This window comes from Symphalangus syndactylus, chromosome 10, assembly GCF_028878055.3.
Source record: "Symphalangus syndactylus isolate Jambi chromosome 10, NHGRI_mSymSyn1-v2.1_pri, whole genome shotgun sequence".
Lineage (NCBI taxonomy): Eukaryota > Metazoa > Chordata > Mammalia > Primates > Hylobatidae > Symphalangus > Symphalangus syndactylus.
This window is the reverse complement of record NC_072432.2, coordinates 24,487,035-24,511,907: the sequence shown is the minus strand read 5'-3', so window position 1 is coordinate 24,511,907 and position 24,873 is coordinate 24,487,035. Positions and strand designations below refer to the sequence as shown.

At 37.7% G+C, this 24,873-nt stretch overlaps 1 protein-coding gene across 1 annotated transcript in view; it reads right to left on the bottom strand.

Moving 5' to 3' along the window:
* Nucleotides 1-24,873, bottom strand: part of MALRD1 (MAM and LDL receptor class A domain containing 1) — a 690,246-nt gene that overhangs the window by 569,376 nt on the left and 95,997 nt on the right. The window contains exons 11-12 of the mRNA XM_063611006.1: nt 21,135-21,281; nt 12,130-12,227 (exon numbers count right to left, since the gene is read on the bottom strand). Of these exons, the coding sequence (XP_063467076.1) occupies nt 12,130-12,227; nt 21,135-21,281 (245 nt within the window). The remainder of the gene's footprint in view (nt 1-12,129; nt 12,228-21,134; nt 21,282-24,873) is intronic.

Here is a 24,873-nt window from a genome sequence, read left to right as displayed (position 1 = left end):
TCACATAAGCAGTACTTAAGTATGCAAACTCTGTGCCTCTCAACCTGGTACATGCCAGTAGCAGAACACTAAACCTTAAACTCCAAATCATGAAACGTGTCATAAACTCCTCACAGAACTTACTATAGTAATTTGTATTTTCTAGGTATTCAGTTAATTGCATTGAAAAAAAGAAGGAAGAAATGAGTGGACTGTTAGTAAATGCTTATAAATATTCAGAAATATATATAGAGAGAAAGTAACAGAGAGAGACAGAGAGGAAAGAGAGGAAGAAAGATAATCTATTCTATGTCAAAAAGATGTATAAGGCATTACAGGTCCTCAGGGACCTTTGAGACTTTTGGAGGAAGAGTGGAAAAAGAAAATGAACATTTAACTATAATGAGTGTAACTACAAAATTGTGAAAATAGTGTGGCTATTAAATTTAAATTAATTAAAATTAAACAAAGTGAAAAATTCAGTTTCTCAGTTATGGTTTTGTTGTTGTTGTTGTTGTTGTTGTTTTTGAGACAGAGTTTCGCTCCGTTGTCCAGGCTGGTTCGCAGTGGCGTGATCTTGGCTTACTGCAGCCTCCGCCTCCTGGGTTCAAGTGATGCTCCTGCCTCAGCCTCCAGAGCAGCTGGGACTACAGGCACGTGCCACCACGCCCAGCTAATTTTTGTATTTTTAGTAGAGATGGGGTTTTACCATGTTGGCCAGGGTGATCTCGATCTCCTGACCTCGTGATCCGCCTGCCTCGGCCTCCCAAAGTGCTGGGATTACAGGCGAGAGCCACTGCGCCCAGCCTCTCAGTTGTTTTAAATGCTCAATAGCTCTGTGTAGCTAGTAGTTACTACACTTAACATAGGGAACATTGTCCATCATCCCAGAATGTTGCATTAAACAGGTCTGCAAAGCATGTAAGTGAAAATTACACCAAACATTCAAATTTTATTTACTACTTGATCATTTTTAAAGGAAATTTTCTTGATGTATGCCTGATTCATTCAAAAGAAGTTAAGTAAAATGTTAATAAAAAGGTCTTGCTTTTATTTTTCTTGGGTCTCCACTAAGGCAGATTTTATATATAGTATGACTATTCAAGACTTTGAATCACTGAATTCAAGAGAATTTCATGTGGTTAAAAAAATTTCCAACAAAGCAGTTCTTTCTGAATATTGAAGACAAAAATGGAAGCTCCAATTATTTCATTTTTAATTGTATTCTTATGATTTAAATTATTTCTATTTTTAAAATATATATATGTATATATTAAATCATATATTTTACTACCAAAGGAAAGAACATCTGGTGATTTACATCAGTTACTGCACATGGATGAGTACCTAAGCTGGAGAGGGGGTGATAGTCTTAGTTCCATTGGCTCTCGTGTCTGTACAGTGCCTCTAGGGCCCTGGGCTCTCTGACACTTCAGTCTGGGACACCCAAGGTCATGATTCAGAAGTTCAAAATGAATTCTTCCTTATTTTTCTTTTCTTTTCTTTTTTTTAAATTTTCCTCACCTCCTGTTGAAACCCTCCTCTTCAAATTTTCTGCCATTTTTCTCAGCTGCCCTATGGCCTTTGTTCTAATTCCTTCTCAATCTCAGAGCTCCTTGGTCAGATCTTCATAACCATTCTCGATTTTATTCCAAACCCTCAGCCACCTCTGCTTTCTCTGCTTCACATCAGACCCTTTATGCCTTCCTCAGTCTGCTTATTGCCACACTTGCTGTACCTTTGTAAGATCTAGAATACGAAGATACAGAAGAACAAGAATATCCAAAAAAGCAAAATAAATAAATGGGAGAAAAGAAAAAAACAAGCTAAGATATCTATAGCTTCTCAAAATCCAGCTGGGAATAAGTATATATTGAAAGGGGATCATTCATCACATACATAAACACACACACACACACACATCCCTCACCATTACCATAGTGATTTTTATGGCTCCTAGTCAATTATGCTTTTTCCTGGGCATTCTTTTCTTGAACAAGCTTATGTGAAGGTTTAGAATCTTCAATAAAACAGAATCTGTTCTTCTAGTTTAAATGATTAATCTTTATGTGCTTTGATATACAGATTGGAGACAGTACCTGCTCGCCCTTTTGTCTGTAGACTGTTGCTTCCTCTAGAATCCATCAGCTATTCTAACATTGATCTTTGGATTAAACACAATGACCAGGGAATAGAGCACAACTGCACCATTCCAGGACATGCTCCAAAATTACTTTTTTTCTAAATTGTTCTTTGACTCCAGTTCATTGTCCTACTTTGGGGACATTGTAAGACATGGCTTTTCAAAACTGTTTGAGAGAGTTTTGTAAGTAGAGTATTATTATTATACTGGACTCACCCTCTCGTAGCTTGCAGCATTTTACACTGAACTGCTGTCAGTATCCCCCACTAAACTACATTTTGTTAGAGCAAGCATGTGTTTAGGTTGTTGCCATTATATTCCCTGCATCGAGGACTGTGATCAACACACAGTAAATAAGCAATATATATGTGTTGAATCATAGGTATAATGTTTACTTTGGTAATATAGCAAGCATTCAGCGAATAAGTCGCAGAAGAACTATTTTCAATTTTGTTTATTTCTTTTTACTTCCTTGAATCTGAACCACATGTGGGCCTCTCTGCATTGGCAGACTCAAATGTGTAGGCTGGCCCTAATAAACTCTACTTTGGGATCCAACCTATCTCTGGTTTCATCTACCTTTGTCCTGATTTTCTCATTTATATTTGTAAAACAATCTATGAATTATCTTTTACTGAAGGAATATTAATGTAATTGCAAAACAAGTTGGAGAATTAAAAACAAAAGAAAGGTCAATAGATGAACATACAAACTAACTTTGAAAGCAAAAGCTTCATATTATCCATCTTCCTGGATTTAACTGTGAGGTCCTAAAAGTAAGAGAATATGTTACTTACACAGTAACTCAAATGAGAACTCAGAAAATATTAGTACCCACATTAATCCCCTTCATACTTCACATTTCCTAATTAATTGCAAACAGTAACAGCATTTCAACAGCAGTAAGATAGAATAGCTTTGGGCTTCCTTGTATTCTGTTTGTCCTATTTCGTATTTCAAAGAAAAATGCCAATTTTCCACTAGGGGCTAAAGGGACTTTTGAAGCATACATCAAAGTCCACATCTTGAACAATGATTAGCTGCAGGAACGATTGTCCATGCTGATGCCATCTGTTGGCCACATATAAAGTACAAGGTAACCCATGCAAAATGGCCCTGAAATTGTGCTGTTAGAAATGCCGGGAGGAGCCAAGATGGCTGAATAGGAACAGCTCCAGTCTACAGCTCCGAGCATGAGCAACGCAGAAGACAGGTGATTTCTGCATTTCCAACTGAGGTACCAGGTTCATCTCACTGGGGAGTGTTGGAAAGTGGGTGCAGGACAGTGGGTGCAGCACACTGAGCATGAGCCGAAGCAGGGCGAGGCATTGCCTCACCCAGGAAGCGCAAGGGGTCAGGGAATTCGCTTTCCTGTCAAAGAAAGGGGTGACGGAAGGCACCTGGAAAATATGGTCACTCCCACCCTAATACTGTGCTTTCCCAATGGTCTTAGCAAATGGCACACGAGGAGATTACATCCTGTGCCTGGCTCAGAGGGTCCCACGCCCATGAAGCCTCGCTTATTGCTAGCACAGCAGTCTGAGCTCAAACTGCAAGGTGGCAGTGAGGCTGGGGGAGGGGCACCCGCCATTGCTCAGGCTTGAGTAGGTAAATAAAGCGGCCAGGAAGCTCGAACTGGGTGGAGTCAACTGCAGCTCAAGGAGGCCTGCCTGCCTCTGTAGACTCCACCTCTACAGGCAGGGCATGGCCAAACAAAAGGCAACAGAAAACTTGGCAGGCTTAAATGTCCCTGTCTGACAGCTTTGAAGAGAGTAGTGGATCTCCCAGCACACAGCTGGAGATCTGAGAACAAACAGACTGCCTCCTCAAGTGGGTCCCTGACCCCCGAGTTGCCTAAATGGGAGTCATCCCCGAGTAGGGGCAGACTGACACCTCACACGGCCGGGTACTCCTCTGAGACAAAACTTCCAGAGGAATGATCAGGCAGCAACATTTGCTGTTCACCAATATCTGCTGTTCTGCAGGCTGCGCTGCTGATACCCAGGCAAACAGGGTCTGGAGTGGACCTCCAGCAAACTCCAACAGACCTGCAGCGGAGGATCCTGACTGTTAGAAGGAAAGCTAACAAACAGAACAGACATCCACACCAAAACCCCATCTGTACGTCAACATCATCAAAGACCAAAGGCAGATAAAACAACAAAGATGGGGAAAAAACAGAGCAGAAAAACTGGAAACTCTAAAAATCAGAGTGCCTCTCCTCATCCAAAGGAATGCAGCTCCTCACCACCAATGGAACAAAGCTGGATGGAGAATGACTTTGACGAGTTGAGAGAAGAAGGTTTCAGATGATCAAACTACTCCGAGCTAAAGGAGGAAGTTCGAACCCATGACAAAGAAGTTAAAATCCTTGAAAAAAAATTAGACAAATGGATAACTAGAATAACCAATGCAGAGAAGTCCTTAAAGGACGTGATGGAGCTGAAAACCAAGGCACGAGAACTACGTGACGAATGCACAAGCCTCAGTAGCTGATTCAATCAACTGTAAGAAAGGGTATCAGTGATGGAAGATCAAATGAATGAAATGAAGTGAGAAGAGAAGTTTAGAGAAAAAAGAATAAAAAGAAACGAACAAAGCCTCCAAGAAATATGGGACTATGTGAAAAGACCAAATCTACGTCTGATTTGTGTACCTGAAAGTCACGGGGAGAATGGAACCAAGCTTGAAAACACTCTGCAGGATATTATCCAGGAGAACTTCTGCAATCTAGCAAGGCAGGCCAATATTCAAATCCAGGAAATACAGAGAACGCCACAAAGATACTCCTCGAGAAGAGCAACTCCAAGACACATAATTGTCAGATTCACCAAAGATTAAACGAAGGAAGAAATGTTAAGGGCAGCCAGAGAGAAAGGTCAGGTTACCCACAAAGGGAAGCCCATCAGACTAACAGCTGATCTCTCAGCAGAAACTCTACAAGCCAGAAAAGAGTAGGGGCCAATATTCAACATTCTTAAAGAAAAGAATTTTCAACCCAGAATTTCATATCCAGCCAAACTAAGCTTCATAAGTGAAGGAGAAATAAAATCCTTTACAGACAAGCAAATGCTGAGAGATTTTGTCACCACCAGGCATGCCCTAAAACAGCTCCTGAAGGAAGCACTAAATATGGAAAAGAACAACCGGTACTAGCCACTACAAAAACAGGCCAAATTGTAAAGACTATCAAGGTTAGGAAGAAACTTCATCAACTAATGAGCAAAATAACCAGCTAACATCATAATGACAGGATCAAATTCACACAGAACAATACTAACCTTAAATGTAAATGGGCTAAATGCTCCAATTAAAAGGCACAGTCCGGCAAATTGGATAAAGAGTCAAGACCCATTAGTGTGCTGTATTCAGGAAACCCATCTCACATGCAGAGACACACATAGGCTCAAAATAAAGGGATAGAGGAAGATCTACCAAGCAAATGGAAAACAAAAAAAAAGACAGGGGTTGCAATCTTAGTCTTGGATAAAACAGACTTTAAACCAACAAAGATCAAAAGAGACAAAGAAGGCCATTACATAATGGTAAAGGGATCAATTCAACAAGAAGAACTACCTATCCTAAATAAATATGCACCCAATACAGGAGCACCCAGATTCATAAAGCAAGTCTTTAGTGACCTACAAAGTGACTTAGACTCCCACACAATAATAATGGGAGACTTTAACACCCTACTGTCAACATTAGACAGATCAACGAGACAGAAAGTTAACAAGGATATCCAGGAACTGAACTCAGCTCTGCACCAAGCAGACCTAATAGACATCTACAGAACTCTCCACCCCAAATCAACAGAATATACATTTTTGTCAGCACCACACCACACCTATTCCAAAATTGACCACATAGTTGGAAGTAAAGCTCTCCTCAGCAAATGTAAAAGAACAGAAATTATAACAAACTGTCTCTCAGACCACAGTGCAATCAAACTAGAACTCAAGATTAAGAAACTCACACAAAACTGCTCAACTACATGGAAACTGAACAACCTGCTCCTGAATGACTACTGGGTACATAACGAAATGAAGGCAGAAATAAAGATGTTCTTTGAAACCAACGAGAACAAAGACACAACATACCAGAATCTCTGGGACACATTCAAAGCAGTGTGTAGAGGGAAACTTATAGCACTAAATGCCCACAAGAGAAAGCAGGAAAGATCTAAAATCGACACCTTAACATCACAATTAAAAGAACTAGAGAAGCAAGAACAAACACATTCAAAAGCTAGCAGAAGGCAAGAAATAACTAAGATCAGAGCAGAACTGTAGGAAATAGAGACACAAAAAACCCTTCAAAAAATCAATGAATCCAGGAGGTGATTTTTTGAAAAGATCAACAAAATTGATAGACTGCTAGCAAGACTAATAAAGAAGAAAAGAGAGAAGAATCAAATAGATGTAATAAAAGATGATAAAGGGGATATCACCACCGATCCCATGGAAATACAAACTACTATCAGAGGATACTATAAACACCTCTAAGCAAATAAACTAGAAAATCTAGAAGAAATGGATAAATTCCTCGACACATACACCCTCTTAAGACTAAACTAGGAAGAAGCTGAATCTCTGAATAGACCAATAACAGGCTCTGAAATTGCAGCAATAATTAATAGCCTACCAACCAAAAAAAGTCCAAGACCAGATGGATTCACAGCTGAATTCTACCAGAGGTACAAGGAGGAAATGGTACCATTCATTCTGAAACTATTTCAATCAATAGAAAAAGAGGGAATCCTCCCTAACTCATTTTATGAGGCCAGCATCATCCTGATACCAAAGCCAGGCAGAGACACAACAAAAAAGGAGAATTTTAGACCAATACCCCTGATGAACATCGATGCAAAAATCCTCAATAAAATACTGGCAAACCAAATCCAGCAGCACATCAAAAAGCTTATCCACCATGATCAAGTGGGCTTCATCCTTGGGATGCAAGACTGGTTCAACATATGAAAATCAATAAACGTAATCCAGCATATAAACAGATCCAACAATAAAAACCACATAATTATCTCAATAAATGCAGAAAAGGCCTTTGACAAAATTCAACAACCCTTCATGCTAAAAACTCTCAATAAATTAGGTATTGATGGGACGTATCTCAAAATAATAAGAGCTATCTATGACAAACCCACAGCCAATATCATACAGAATGGACAAAAACTGGAAGCATTCCCTTTGAAAACGGGCACAAGATAGGGATGACCTCTCTCACCACTCCTATTCAACATAGTGTTGGAAGTTCTGGCCAGGGCAGTCAGGCAGGAGAAGGAAATATAGGGTTTTCAATTAGGAAAAGAGGAAGTCAAACTGTCCCTGTTTGCAGATGACATGATTGTATATCTAGAAAACTCCATTGTCTCATCCCAAAATCTCCTTAAGCTTATAGGCAACTTCAGCAAAGTCTCAGGATACAAAATCAATGTACAAAAATCACAAGCATTCTTGTACACCAATCACAGACAGAGAGCCAAATCATGAGTGAACTCCCATTCACAATTAATTCAAAGAGAATAAAATACCTAGGAATCCAACTTACAAGGGATGTGAAGGACTTCTTCAAGGAGAACTACAAACCACTGCTCAATGAAATAAAAGAGGATACAAACAAATGGAAGAACATTCCATGCTCATGGGTAGGAAGAATCAATATCGTGAAAATGGCCATACTGCCCAAGGTAATTTAGAGATTCAATGCCATCCCCATCAAGCTACCAATGACTTTCTTCACAGAATTGGAAAAAACTACTTTAAAGTTCATATGGAACCAAAAAAGAGCCCGCATCACCAAATCAATCCTAAGTCAAAAGAACAAAGCTGGAGGCATCATGCTACCTGACTTCAAACTATACTACAAGGCTACAGTAACCAACACAGCATGGTACTGGTACCACAACAGATATATAGACCAATGGAACAGAACAGAGCCCTCAGAAATAATGCCACATATCTACAACCATCTGATCTTTGACAAACCTGACAAAAACAAGCAATGGGGAAAGGATTCCCTATTTAATAAATGGTGCTGGGAAAACTGGCTAGCCATATGTGGAAAGCTGAAACTGGATCCCTTCCTTACACCTTATACTAAAATTAATTCAAGATGGATTGAAGACTTATATGTTAGACCGAAAACCATAAAAACCGTAGAAGAAAACCTAGGCAATATCATTCAGGACATAGGCATGGGCAAGGACTTCATGTCTAAAACACCAAAAGCAATGGCAACAAAAGCCAAAATTGACAAATGGGATCTAATTAAACTAAAGAGCTTTTGCACAGCAAAAGAAACTACCATCAGAGTGAACAGGCAACCTAAAGAATGGGAGAAAATTTTTGCAATCTACTTGTCTGACAAAAGGCTAATATCCAGAATCTACAATGAACTCCAACAAACTTACAAGAAAAAAAAAAAAAAACCCATCAAAAGTGGGCAAAGGATATGAACAGACACTTCTCAAAAGAAGACATTTGTGCTGCCAAAGGACACATGAAAAAATGCTCATCATCACTGGCCATCAGAGAAATGCAAATCAAAACCACAATGAGATACCATCTCACACCAGTTAGAATGGTGATCATTAAAAAGTCAGGAAACAACAGGTGCTGGAGAGGATGTGGAGAAATAGAAACACTTTTACACTGTTGGTGGGACTGTAAACTAGTTCAACCATCGTGGAAGTCGGTGTGGCAATTCCTCAGGGATCTAGAACTAGAAATATCATTTGACCCAGCCATCCCATTACTGAGTATATACCCAACGGATTATAAAACATGCTGCTATAAAGACACATGCACATGTATGTTTATTGCGGCACTATTTACAATAGCAAAGACTTGGAACCAACCCAAATGTCCAACAATGATAGACTGGATTAAGAAAATGTGGCACATATACACCATGGAATACTATGGAGCCATAAAAAAGGATGAGTTCATGTCCTTTGTAGGGACATGGATGAAACTGGAAAACATCATTCTCAGCAAACTATTGCAAGGACAAAAAACCAAACACCGTGTGTTCTCACTCATAGGTGGGAATTGAACAATGAGAACACATGGACACAGGAAGGGGAATATCACACACCGGGGCCTGCTGTGGGGTAGGAGGAAGGGGGAGGGATAGCATTAGGAGATATACCTAATGTTAAATGATGAGTTAATGGGTGCAGTACACCAACACGGCACATGTATACATACGTAACAAACCTGCACGAAGTGCACATGTACCCTAAAACTTAAAGTATAATTAAAAAAAAGAAAAGAAAAAAAAGAAATGGCAACTCACAAGAAAGCTCAAGTTGCTTTGAAGTCCTTTCAAAAAAAGAAAAAATTCTTAACTGTATTAGCCTGCTAGGCTTATGTAGGAAAAAAAAACTTTTAATTTCAGAAAATGAAGGCTTTAATCACATCAAAGTACCCCACACTGGTTATCTCACTGCTTGACTCTATTACCTTATAATGAAGAACATTGGTTCCATGAAAGCACTATTATCAACAGGTTCCAATTCGGAGGATTGGCTAGACTTTCCAATTACCCAAGAAGGTAAGAGTTTTCTTTGTTTGCTTATCCTGTAACTTTTATGTAAGAAAATATCGGCCGGGCGCGGTGGCTCACGCCTGTAATTCCAGCAATTGGGGGGCCGAGGCGGGTGGATCACGAGGTCAGGAGATCGAGACCATCCTGGCTAACATGGTGAAACCCCTACTCTACTAAAAAATACAAAAAATTAGCCGGGGGTGGTGGCGGGCGCCTGTGGTCCCAGCTACTCGGGAGGCTGAGGCAGGAGAATGGCGTGAACCCGGGAGGCCGAGCTTGCAGTGAGCCGAGATCGCGCCACTGCACACAAGCCTGTGCGACAGAGTGAGACTCTGTCTCAGAAAAAAAAAAAAGAAAATATCACACATTGTCACAAACTTATAAAAAAAACTCATAGTCTTGGAAAAATCCTGAGAACCTTAGCTGTGTGTATCTCAAACTATCAATAACATTCTCTTACAGTCTATTCCTTCTTCCTAAACTGGAAACCATTATAAAGTAACTCAAATATCCTTACTGCTAACTCAAAGACTCCTAAAATTCAAGCACACAGAGAAAAGAGTGAAAAACAAATATCTCTGGCAGTCCGCAGTGGCTCCTTGAAACAGTCTCAGTTTTTCAAAAAACAAGGCAAACAATTAAGTCAGTATCCATAGCCTTTAGAGATCGAAGCCTTGGCTTTGAGATAAACTACCAAGCACCCAAAATGTCCATGACAGCATTTTCACCGAGACCCCACCTAAATAACACCCCCAACCCCAACTAAGTTACCAATTTAAGGAAAAATTAAGTGTCCTCAAGTGGAAACAATGATAAAGTGAAACTCAATCCCAGTGACCACAAATCAATGGCCATCAGGCAGCATACAATGATGGGAAATGTAGATTACCTTTTAAAATCATATACATGCATATGATTTCTCAGTGATTCTAGGTGAGTCATAGGAATTTCTAATACACTCTTAATATCTTCAAATTTCTGTAAAGCAGGCAGAATTAACATATCATATTCCTTTACATTCAATTTTTTCTATATATCTAACATTCATGATCTCATCACTTTAATGTATGATGTTGAATTAAATCTAAGTTAGCTTGTACTTTCAAAGAACAAGTGCTTCTGGAGTTTCCCCTCAAAAAAAAAAAAATGCTCTATATCTATCTTACTCTTTTTCTGTCTATCTTATAGGATTTAATTAAAATAAAGAGGTGGGAATAGGTAAAAGGTATTTGCATAAAATGGAAATGGAGACCAGGCAGTTGTTTTAATTCTTACTCTCACAAAGAAATAAATGAGAAGAAAAGAAAAAACAAAGGAAAAGAAAGTATCTTTAGGACTTTAAAAGAAAGTATCTATGGGACATCACTGCTAAGAACTCAGGGCACTCCCACTTAGACTTATACCAAATGGAAAGTATAATTAGGTTTATACCTCGGAATAATATGTCATTTATCAGCAAGGATGCCCAAGTAAACTGCTCTAACACTACACTTACAGGCAATGAATTTACTGTGTGGCACTATTGATCTCTTCATTATTTTCTGATAAGTAAAGACCAAAAAATTAGCTGAAATCCTAAGGACCGAGAGGCATGTTGGAGCTCTCAAAAGGACTGAAAACAAGACAAGCTGAATAGAGACTTCTGATTTAGGTGTTACTTTTATGGAAAGCAAAGGAATTATGTTTACTGAATTAACATTATGTTTGGTACATGTATACCAATGTTTGGTAGAAACATTGTTTACCTACTATGTACCAAATATTTTGCCAGGTGCTTTATTTCATCACGTTTTAATCCTTGACATTACTCCATATAATCGTATATGCTTCCAGTGTAAACGCTGACATTTAATCCATAGAATCACGTATGTTTCTGGTGTAGACACTGAGTCTCAAAAGGAATATACAATTTGTCTGAGCCACAGTTAGAAAGTGGCAAAAGAGACTTGAACCAAGTCTGACTAGTCCGTCCTCTCTCATACGCTGCTGAAATAAAATGGGTATTTCACTGCTTAGTTTGTGTTTACCTGGCACCAGAGGACTCATTTAAAAAACTCAAATTTCAGTAAATATAATCATTTCCATTTGTCTTTCTTTCATCAAACACTTATTTAACTGACTTTATTTTTCTCAATGTACAATGTTGGCCAAAAATTTTGGCAACATGTTTCCACAGCTTTAGATTATTGAAATGACTGTGTGAAAAGAATATAAAATAACAGAAAGCTTCTTTAATAGCCCTCAAAAGAATGGTGCCAGTTATGTATTACAAATTGTCTTCTAGAAGAACATGGTATTTCGTGTCGAAACAGCGCATGTAAATCTCTTAATTCATCATTAAAGTGATAGTAAAACATGGCAGGCATTTACTAGCAGAGTAACCCAAGCCCAGCGATTTACAACCACAGAATGGCCAATGGAAATTCAGAACAGGTGATTACCTGACATGGGGTAGAGGCAGTGAGCAATTTTGTAAGAACAGGACTTCCAAGCTTGGCCACCCTGGGGGAGTGCTGTGCCTCCAAATAAATAAATGATCCTGCAAAAACAAAGGGAAAGTCATATGGATGCAAGTTCTCTCACACACTTAGCTGTTCTTTGCTCTAGAATCTTATCCTTGCACATGTTAAACTATCAATTAGATAAAGAAAATTACATTTTTACATATTTACTATTATGGTTTGTAGATAACAAATAGCATTTATACCTGTATAACATTAAATACCTAAAATAACATTTAATCAATTAAAACAAGCTCTTGATCCACATCACCTAAACAAACATTTCTACTGGCTTCATTTATGTCATAGAATTTGACATCAAATTAAATGAAGCTTCTAAGCTGACAATTAGATATTCAACATGCCCTCATGAAATACCACGAGAGCTTTATTTTTTAGTTTCTTCACAAAGTACCGAAGGATATGAGCTTATGGAATGAATTTTACTTTTTCCCGGGTCTTACATGTTTGACATTGTTGTCTGTGCTAGAGGGGATGAAAGCTTAATTAAAGATCTAATCTGAACGTTAACAAAATAATCGCTTTTAGATTTTAACTACGATGGATGTGCTCATGGCAAATGTGCAGGGGATAGCATCTCTCAGCAGCTTAAAAGATCACATGTTCGGAGCTGCTGTCTGGGGTAGTTTCACTGAATATTGAAGACTTACAAGGAAGGCTATACCCAACAATGTCAAGGTCTGATCCTGCCCTTTGATAATCACAGTGATGGGCAATTTGGAAAACCAACTATTTTCATTGGAAAATACCATATTCAGAGAGTGATTTTCCTAGATACAAGTCAATGCCGACTGCACAGACAGGAAAGAATTTAGAATTAGAACGTATTATTTTATAGACTCCATCACGTGTTTAACCAGACAACCAAGGATGTGAGTCAGCAGTGTCATCTTTGAGTGGGAAAAATATTATCCAGTTTATATTGTTTTTAAATCTCAAAACCAACTTGGAAAGATAAAGATTACTGTCCCCAAATTCCAAACTACAGGTAATGGGAACAGTGTACGCAAGCAAGTTCATTAAATTCTCTATGTTTCACCTAAAAAGGAAAAGAATGGGAAAAGGTGATTTTGAAAAATTCTTCCACCTAAAAATGCTCAGGTTTAGGTAAAATTCAACAGAATATTTTTAAAAAGACAATCAAAATTTTAAAAACAAAAGAACCGATATTCAAAGACCTTACTCCTCCAGTCATTTAAAAGAATATACACAATTTCAAACAAGTGGTTAATGAAGGTGAGAACATGTACACATTAAGATTCCAAAATCTAAAAGAAGCAAAAGGACTGAATAAATCGTTTAGACAACAAAGTGACTGAAAAAGTAATGAAAAGAAAATCTAACAAGAAATGTATGGTCCCACATCTGAGTTAAATTTTCTTTTCTTTTCTTTTCTTTTTTTTCCTGAGACAGGGTCTGGCTCTGTCACCTAGGCTAGAGTGCAGCAGCATGATTATGGCTCACTGCTGCCTGGAACTCCTGGGTTCAAACAATCCTCCAGCTTCAGCCTCCCACTGGGACTACAGAAGCACACTACTACATACAGTAATTTTTAAATTTTTTTGTAGGGGCAGAGTCTCAAACTCCTGGCCTCAAGCAATCCTCCTGCCTTGGCCCTTCAAAGTACTGGGATTTCAAGCATAAGCCACTACACCTGGCTCCCTGTTTAATTTTTAAAAAACAAATACTTGCAACATTATTCGAGGAACCTCAGATCTTAGAAAAATATGGAGAGCTCCCTGATTCATTTTAGGTTGCCAGAATATCTTTAATTTTTAATAAAACGGATGAAAATAGGACAAAATTTAAAACTCTAGAGAGCAATCTCACTTGAGGGCATAGGAACAAATATTCTAATTAAAATGATATCGAATAAATTTGAAATCATTATCCAAAAATAGTGTATCTTGATTAATCTGAGCCTTCCAAGAATGTAGGTTTGGTTTAATTTAGGAGCTCTGTCACCATATTCAGTTACATCAACAAATGAAAGTGTCAAGTCATAGAATCTTATCTAAATGTTGAAAAGACTATGAAAAACCAGTGAACAATTTCAAGTCACCAATCTTAATAAAATAAAAGGAAATAATTAAAGACTAGTGAACAACCTCAAAATAAATAGCATTCTAAATGGCAAATGATAAAACAGTATTAATTAAAATGAGAAATAACATAATATATTTCTGTCATAATTATCAATTAGAGATAATATTATACAATATTTATTATCTTAGACTAATATTATCTTAAAGGTCTGGTGAATGTAGAAGTCAAGGAAATAAAATATCTTGTAGACATTATAGAAAAAGAGAAGTAAAGTTCTCATGTTTTACCAATAATATAATTGTAAAAATAGCCAAAGTATTCCATTTTTTACAGTTATACTATCATGTAGACAATTTGGTAAGCTAAATGGAAACAGACATATTACAAAATTACTTCTCTTAGCAGTAAGTTTCTAGATATATAAACAGCAAGAAATGTCCAACTCCTGATAGCAAAATTAATTTTTTTAATGTAGGAATAAATTTAACAGAAAAGGGACATGATTTATATGAAGAACATCATAAACTTTGTGAAAGACTACAAACTCTCGGATGAAAAGAGATAACATGTTTCTAGATGGAAAGATAATAGAATTAAAATATGAAGTTACTGACCATTGATTTGGAAGCTAAATGCTATCTTACGATAATTTTAACCAAATATTTAGAAAGTTGACAATATTGTGTTAAAATTACTCTGTGCAGGTAAGGGGTATAGAGAGTCTAAACTCTGACCACAGGCCCAGGGACTTCTAGGAACATGTCCCTTGATGTATCTTCCTATCAGCCTGCTCTAAACAATGAGCCAAGTTGGAGAAATGTGGAATTTACCAGTTTTATTCCTGGTCATGACAAGGAGTTTACTTCTGGTAATCAGAATCGTTTATTGTAAAACTCTTAAACACCCACATACCCCAGAGCGGCTATGTGACCAGCACAATATAAAAATTAAAGGACGGAGTGAATAGTCTCCCTGGGTTAAAGTGTTCACATCCGGCTCGACCTCACCTTCTGCAAAACAGGTACCTTGTTAACGCACTGGCCTAGAAGTAACACCTCACATGTCTTAAGAACGTTAGAGGCCAGTCTGTGTAACTTTTACAAATGCAAAAGTTATAAACAAGCATTACCATATAGAACAAAGAAATGAATAATAAATAAAACTACTCCAATCAGGTTTGGTTCAGGAGTGCAAGAGGGGTTTAGTATTTAAAAAATCAATTTACCTTATAGACAAAAAAGATAATCTGACAATCATATCATAATTGCTGAAAAACATTGAAAACTTTTAACATACATTCATTTTTTTATTTTTTTAAAAAGCACGCTCTGAATAGAAGGGAACATTCTTATCTGATAAAGAATACAATTTTTCAGTAAGCATGGCACTTAAGGTTCAACTATTGACAGCTTTTCCTCTGAGACAGAAATAAGACAAGTCTAGCAGCTATCACCAGTTCTATTCAACACATTCTAGAAATTCTGTCCAGTACATAAAACAACAAAAGGAAGATAGAAGTGTTAATATTTAGAAAAAAGGAAATAAAATTGCCATTATTTGCAGACAAAATAATTGTGATCCTAGAAAATAAAATATATATGTATAAGTTCTTAGCTATGATAAATAAAATTAGCAAGGCCACTGGATACAAGGTCAATATTTTCTATAAAAATGAATTTCTATATGTCAGCAATAATCAAAATCAGAATTTCTTTAAAAGTAACATTTATAACAGCACAAAAACCTAGGAAAATATTAGCAAAAGGTTTTCAAAATCTCTACCCCGAAAGCTGTAAAATATTACTTAGTAAAATTAAAGAACCCAAATAAATTGAGACATTGGAAACATTTGAAAAAAATATTTTTCAGTGAAATGCAAATAAATATTACATATGAGAAATCATTGTATACCCATTAATTGGAAATTTTTAAAGAGAATTATAATGCCTCTTGCTGGTAGGAAAATAGGAAAAAGTACTCCCATTTTGTCACTGAAAATTGAAGTACTTAAGTTTTAGGGTAAATGAATCTATAAATGTTTATTGAAAATATAAATACATATCTTTCTTAAAAAATATAGGAGTCTCACTCCTAGTTATTATCTATTGCATAAAATCGGAAGTATCCTACATGAGGAAATTTGTACAAAAAAAATTAGCTGGGTGTGGTGGCAGGCGCCTGTAGTCCCAGCTACTCGGAGAGGCTGAGGCAGGAGAATGGCGTGAACCCGGGAGGCGAAGCTTGCAGTGAGCTGAGATCCCGCCACTGCACTGCAGCCTGGGCGACAGAGCAAGACTCCGTCTCAAAAAAAAAAAAAAAAAAAAAGAATAAATTTGAAACATCGTCATGATATTGATGTCACTGGATAGGGGAATAGCTAGATCCATTATGGTATATCCAAATCAAATAAATTTAGCTAAATAAACAAACATGAATTAAACTTCTCCCGATTCCAGGTAAGATTAAGTATCACAGACTGGATTTTATCTTCTGTCTTAAACGAGCAAAAAAAAAGTTAGAAGAAAGCATATTTAGCATGGACTGTCAAATATAGGACAATGGGAATGTAAGATAGTGATAGATCACAGGATAGTGATCTCTGAGAGAGGGGAAACAAATGAGTTAAGTCCTGTAATTCCCACAGCTTACTGCCTAGACAGAGTTTCCAGGTGCCTGTGCAGAGGGGAAAAACAGCAGTGTGGAAGTCTTCTCGAGTTGAAACAGATAGAGTCGGTGCTTTGGGGAGACCCACATGGGTAGAAGTCATAAGACAGAGTGCCAGCTGCCCCTTTCAGGTACTGGAACTTTGTAAAGACAGCAAGCTCCAGAGATCTGCAGAGAGTCCCCCCTAAATCGCCATGTAAGGATCCATCGTGTGCATGGATTGGAGAAAACTGCCTGAGTCTGGAGGCAAAAACACCTGAAATGCATAGCTGGAACATTTCCCGAAGGTTACAGAAAGTCAGGAATGGTAGAGTTCTCTCACCAACCAGAGTGCAAAAAAAAAACAGACATAGGCATTGGATAGAGAACTCAAACCAAATAAACACTTACGTCCAGACAAAAACACGTATGCAAATGTGATGGTGTTTTTACTCATATTCGACAATATTTGGAAACAATCCAAGTGTCCTTCAGCTGGTTAGTGGATAAACGAAGTGTGGTCCATTCACACAATGGACTCAACTATTCAGCAGTGAAAAACGAAGGAACTGTGGCTAAAGCCAGCGACATGGATGAGTCTCAAGTCCTTTATGCTAATTGAAAGAAGGTAGAATCAAAATGCTACATATGATATGATTCCATTTTCAAGACATTCTGGAATAGGCATACACTAGGGCTAGAAATCAGATCATTGGTGTCAGTGGTTGGAGGTGGGAGAATTATTGAGTGCAAAATGGCACAGAACAATGTGTGGGGCAGGAATAGAATTGTTTTATATCTTCATTTTTGTGATGGTTACACAATTGTGTATGTATGTTAGGACTCAGTGGACTGTACACTAAAATGGTTGAATTTTACATTTAACCAATACTTTATCATAAAAAATGAAAAAAAATAGATAGTATTTGATGACTTGGAGCAACTGCCATAAGCTATCTTTAGTAACAAGATAGGGACAATAGTTACAAGATAATATATTTCTTATAAAATAAACAATCACAGAAACATATAATTTTGAATATGTATGTATCTACTATGTATATATCTGTGTGTGACTATATGAACATAGATAAAAGTGGAACATAATTAACATGAGTTGCCTATTTCGATGGAAATTTAACAGAGTAGGAATAGGAAGGTAGAAACCAAGAAAAAAAGGCAGGAAGGAAATTCGAGGCTTAATTACACACATACACACAAAAACTACATAATATCAACATATCCAGCCAGGGCAACACGGTGAAACCTCCAGCTCTACTAAAAATACAAAAACAAAAAATCAGCTGGGCGTGGTGGTGTGCACCTGTAGTCCCAGCTACTTGGGAGGAAAAGGCAGGAGAATTGCTTGAACCTGGGAGGTGGAGTTTGCAGTGAGCATAGATCACACCACTGCAATCCAGCCTGAGCAACTGAGTGAGACTCTGTCTCAGATAGATAGATAGATAGATAGATAGATAGATAGATAGATAGATAGATAGATAGATAGACAGACAGACAGACAGACAGACAGGTAGATTTAAAAGCTGCAATCTATATATTTAAGACTCTAAGAACAAAATGAACTAGAACTCCACTTTCTTAGATATCGGAACTATTAGGCTGCCTCTGACTCTACCAGAAATTTCCATTTCACTTTCCTTTCTCTTCCTGGTCCCTTTTTTTTTTTAAATTCTCCTCCTCACTTGCAATTTAAAACCACTACTGATTCTCTTTACGGTTTGATCACGGCAATCATGGGTAGAGATGTTGACTCCGTGATCCAGATATATATATATATATTTTTTTTTTTTTTTTTGGCCCTTTCTAAAATGAGAAAGACTGCGTTTTTGTCCCTCATACTCTGGGTGAGACCAGCTGCCCCTAGTTTTATCAGTCATATTGTTATCTTTCACTATCCTTCATCTCACCGGAAAAGAATGGGTCTTTCAACATCTAACACAGGGGCTCTACTAGAATCTTTTTAATGCAAATCATAGTTACGTAGTAATTATAAGCTGGCAAAAGACTAAAGGTGAATTACAAACATATTTTCTAATTGTCTTATCTGGTGTTATTCCTAGTCTTCTTATTAGAATGGACAACAAATATCTATGAATGTTTATGGAGCTCTTACTATATGAAAAACCTTCACAGGTGTTATTTCATTTAATCCTCATGACAACTCCATAGGGAAGCTACTTTTCTTTTCTCTATTTTCTATCTAATAAAACTGAAGCACCCTAGTATTTAGACATGGGTTCAGTGTCAACATCACGACAGAACCTGGGCAGCCCGTGCTCTTCCCTAACTGGCTATGGTAGCGCTCACATCAGACCACCATGACACACTGCCCACACAGCTTCCCTTTGAGAATCACTGCCTTGGCTTAGGCCTTTATCATCTCTCACTGATATTTCTTCAGCACATCCATGTTTTTCCTACTCCAGCCTTTCACCCTCTCCATTCCCCTCATCTCAGCCACAACAGCCCTTTACAGCAAATTTGATTGGTCACATGCTTTAACATAACTACCTGGGTCACCATCATCCTGCAGACACATTTACAATTCCTCAGTACTCTCTAGAGTCCCCTTCCTTCCTCTCCTATTTCATCAGTTCTTTTCTCCCTGTCCAATCATACACGTCTTTCATCCCTAACTACTCCCATCTTTCTGCCCTGCTTGGGGATTCTTTCCTCCAATTAGGACATGATCCCTCCCACCCCTCTTTGGTTCCGCCTTCTCTCTGTAATTCCTTACTTCTGGCTCCCTGACTACTTTTCATTTCCCTTCAGTGCTCAGTTCAGGAGCCATCTCCTTCAATAAGGCATCTCGAATCCATCTGGATCACTTTCCATTCCTCTTAAAGCATCCTTCATAACCGATTGCAATTCCTTGCTAATGTACTTCAGCCACCAGATTCAGACCACCTCAAAGGCAGGGATCGTGGCATCCATCTTTGTGCATCCAGGTATCGTCTATGCTATGTATTTAATAATTGGCTTGAACAGAGAAAAAGAAGTAAAATATTACATGAGTTTAGAGAAAATGGGCTGTTAATACATAGTTCCAATGATTTATAGTCTCCTTTCTATTTTAAACTTTAAACTTAACTTAGTCTGCTACAAAATGTTAAAGAAATGAGTCATGGCACAAAAGCAAAAATTAAGAACTTACCACACTGTTAAACAATGAACTAGGTTTATGGCTGTAGCCAACAGATGGATGGTTGAATTTTCCCACCCCATCCCCTAGCACCCTCACCCACTACCACCAACCCCAATTTCCAATGGCTGTATTAAAAATATGATCAATACTTATTTTTGGTATAATTATTTGGAAGTCTGAAAGAAGAAACAAATAGGATAATGTTCAGTGAGGTTGAAAGATGATCTACAGTACAACTACAGTTGTGCTATTATAAGGTTGGCCGGGTGTGGTGGCTCCCTCTTGTAATCCCAGCACTTTTGGGAGGCTGAGGTGAGAGGATTTCTTGAGGCCAGGAGTTCGAGATCAGCGTGGGCAACGTGGCGAGACACTGTCTTTACTTAAACCATACATTTAAAAGGTAAAGTTAATATGATGCTAACGTATATAGGGACTGACATCCGATGATAAATGTAAACAAAACAAAATAGAGAACAAACCCTTTCTGTTTTATTGGAGTTTCACAGATGCTTATTGGAATACCACAGGTAGTTATGGTTCCTCTATTTTAAGATGATATGTAAACACTGGAATGATAGTTAAAAATAAATATGTGGAAGAATAAGACTGTTTATTATAAAGAAGCCCGAAGACTGATTAAATTGCATTCAAGTATTTGTAGATTTATTTTACAGATAGTGCTAAATCTCTGTCCTCAGTTCCCAGAAACAAGATTAGACTATTTTTCTTCCTGTTTTGAAAAAATTGGATTGCTCTAAAAAGAAAGCAAGCCTACTGTACTCGATTCTGGGCAACTTGAGAAAATGATCAGAAAACTTTTCCACCTCTTTATACCTTTAACCCAATCTTATAAAAATTGCAACAACAAACATGTTGGTGATTAAAACAATGCTCCTTTCAGGGAACTCAATTACCAACAATTATTAACTTGGTCAGGAGGTTTTAAAGCAAGACAAACCAGAGTTCCATGTATATAGTCTACAGAAGAAAAATGAAAATACACAGTATCAACATTCCACAACATGCAAGAAAGAAAACTAATTATTTTTTAAAGAGGAAAATGTCCTACCATGATTTATGTTTGCTGTGTGATCAGTTGCAGGCAAGTGGTGCTCTCCATTATTCAATCCTTTCACCAGCTTCCAGTGTGAATCTTCTGTGAGAAATGGCTCCCAGCCGCAGAAACCCGATTCAAAGTCACAGGTGAGATGCTTTGCTGTTACACGTGGAAGAGAAAACAGGTGAGGAGAAATGAAGAGCATGCAGGGAAACACTGCTCTACGCTACCTAATCATCTTAGGAGGCCTGCAAAATTATTCTGCTTCTTAGTGAATGTTCTCTAATGATCAGAATAGCTTTCCTTTATCCAGCCCCACACAATATCTCACGTGCTGTGCGAGGCGTGACCCTTCCACATGCTTCTATCTGTAATTCTGGTACGTTTCATTTTGGTTGGCTATCTCCATTGTATTTAATGATGCAAGGTGGAACTCTAGAGCTTTTCAGGGAGTAATTAATTTGCTTGCCCAGTATAAACCCGCTGAGATGGTAGTTTAAAGAAAAAAATCCACTGGGAAGGGGAAAATTTAATTCTGGACATGCAAACAACTTGAGGTCAGCATCTCAGTGTTTATTTTATTATTCTATCCTAACACTTTCTCAAAAAAAAAAAATACCTAGCCATTTTGGAATTGCAGGTAAATTAGATATTCTGAACGGAGCTGGTGTTATCTTTTGTCTTTTCTTTTTTCTTTTTCTTTCTTTTTTTTTTTTAAGGCAGTCTTGCTCTGTCGCCCAGGCTGGAGTGCAGTGGCGCAATCTCGGCTCAATGGCTCAATGCAATCTCCACCTCCCGGGTTCAAGCAATTCTCTTGCCTCAGTATCCCAAATAGCTGGGATTACAGGCACATGCCACAATGCTCGGATATTTTTTGTATTTTTAGGAGAGACAGTGTTTCACTATGTTGGCCAGGCTGGTCTCGAACTCCTGACCTCAAGTGATCTGCTCATCTTGGCCTGCCAAAGTGCTGGGATTACAGGCGTGAGCCACTATGCCCAGCCTGAGCCTGTCTTCTCTTAATACATAACTCAAAAGTTGCCAAGTACTTAATTTCCTCCATTTATCATAAAAGAACTGGTTCTAGAGGAAATCGGGATTTGGAGCATACTTTATAGGCACCTTTCATAGTTTTGACACCAAATTTATGACAGAAAAATAGATGGTTTCATAAGACTGGGCATTCAACTAGAAAGTCTAATAGCTTGATTTGTGCTTTCAAGAAATTAATTTTTATGTGCTTAAATTTCATTTTCCTAAAATAAGAATCATAGTATCAGACTATCTTAGATAGTACTTTTGGGGATAAATTAACGCAATTAATTTAAAAGCTTATTCCTAAATATTCCTCTTTATGCTGAGGCACTTTTCAAACAGTGGGGGAGAAAAGGAGAATTCAGTTGTCAGAAAACACCCACAGTTTTGACAGGATTCCTAAGATCTTCATGCTATCATCTTTAATAACAATAAAAACAGCCATACTATCACTGAGTTTCAAGTATGTAGCAGGTATTTTACATCTATTAACCTTAATTCTTACACTCTACATAGTAAATACCATTTCCTAGAAGAGAAAATTGGAACTCAGAACATGAAGCAACTTGCCTGTAGTACATTTTAGTAAATGGAACATCTAGACTTTGAACCTGACACCAAAAGCTCATATTCTGAAGCCTCCTTAAACCAGGAACTCTGTTTCATAATTAAAAAGACTCCATCACCATGGGTTTGCTTCTGACCATTGTGTTCAACTTGTAAATTTTAAATAATATGGCCAATTTAACCAGCGTATCAAATAAGCTCACTATATCTTCATAATCAAAGCATCTTCAAGTCTGTGTAAATAGGGACACCTGATTTTATGACCACATATCTTATCACTGACATGTCAACTCTTAAAAATTGAAGTGTGGTATGCAAATGACAATGCCACTTCCGATTTCTCTACATGCAAATTGAACCTTTAGATCTGAAAGCCATGCTTGTTAGACAGTCATAGAACAGACAGTGGGTCTTCCATATCTGTGGGTTCCTTGTTGCAGATTCAACCAATAGTGGTCCAAAATATAGTATTAGCAGGATGTGTAACCTGCAGATACAAGGGCTGACTTCTCCCCGGGGCTCAAGTTCTCCAGGGACTTGAGCATCCATAGATTTTGGTACAGCATTACAAATGAATATTATTTTTCCCTCTAAATGGATTTCCCTGCAAATAAAAAACAAGAAAGTTGACTACAGTATAATAATAAAAACATGTTGCACATCGCCTAATGGTGCACTGATATGACAAGGAAGTGCAGTTTGCCCATATACCTAGCTGGAAATCTATTGCTCTTGGTTAGTTTTTCTTTTCTCAGGTGTGTCTACACAATTTATAGGATATGGCTGTTGATAAAACATTACTCCCCAGGGGAGCGTGCCTTCTGTTTTTTGACACAACCTTGAGCACTTATAACCTAGCTGTGACTTTCTCCTTGGGCATTCACAGAACCCTCTGGTCTAATCCCTCAGTCCTCTGTGAGCTCTGCCACCTTCTATGCCACCTCCAAAATGTTCTGTCAGTTGGTGGAGTATAGAAATATTTAAGACTCAAAGTACATATTTGGCCTCTGAAATGTGCTTCAAAGTTCCAAATTCTTGGTTGTGGATTTGACAAAGGAATCCTTCCACCTCTCTACAAGGGTACCCCCAATTCCTAGAACACATTTCCCTAGAATACAAGATCTTCCATGGGTAGAGTGACCACATGTCTGGCCTGGCCCAGGGTTGCCTCAATGCATGCCTGTTGTCCTAGTGTAATAATTAATACCTCACCTATTCTTTTCCCTCTCTCAGTCCCTGTTTGGGTAATAAACTCAATATTGCACTGTTAGGGCAGCAAATTATGCATTGCTATACAAAGGAAGCAAGTCCATGCAAACAGCAATCTTCTTCATTGCAGATAGCTGCTGCAGGCACCATCCTAATTTCCCCAACAAGGCAACGGTGTGAAATGGCAACAAGATCGATGAGTGTGAAAATGGAAAGTAACATATGACCCCACACCCTTACCCAGACTCTTCACAGTTGAGCTAGTCGCTCAACCACAAATACATAAAGAAAGAAGCTCTCAAGATAAAAGCAACTTTTGATTGTATAAATGTTGAAATTTGGCTTTAGGACAAAAGTTCAAACCATTTCTTTCATTACCTAGATGTTTTATCGGTTAAAAAAATGTCAATCATTGTGCTTTTTACAGAATGCTAAACACCACCGTCCTTTTCAAAATGAAAATTAGCTTTCCAAATCCATCACTGTAAAGATGTGTGAAAGCAACATGGTGACATGGTGCAACCACCTCTGTAAAAACCTTGGTGAATTGCTTGGCTGTTTTTACTAATGTGTTCCTGTACACGTAAAAGAATATTTTTTAAAGCTAAAAGTTCAAAAACTTCACTGTACTGTAAGATGTAAATCAAATTCCAGTAACTAAATTGAAGTTCTTCCATTAATATCTCCCCTGTGTAATTCAAAAACTTTAAAGCGAACTTATAAATATCTGAAGAAAGCCAGCAGAGTCAAATGCATTTTGGCAATTATTAGATGTCTTATTATACTCTATGTGTTAAATGTAAACATTTGCGAAATCTAAAAAATATCTATTCATGTTATAAATAAAGTACTTTCATTAAAACAATGATTTTGATTACTTAGTTGCTTTTATTTTAACTTTCTGTGATTACAGAATACGCTTCACCATCTCTAAGCACAG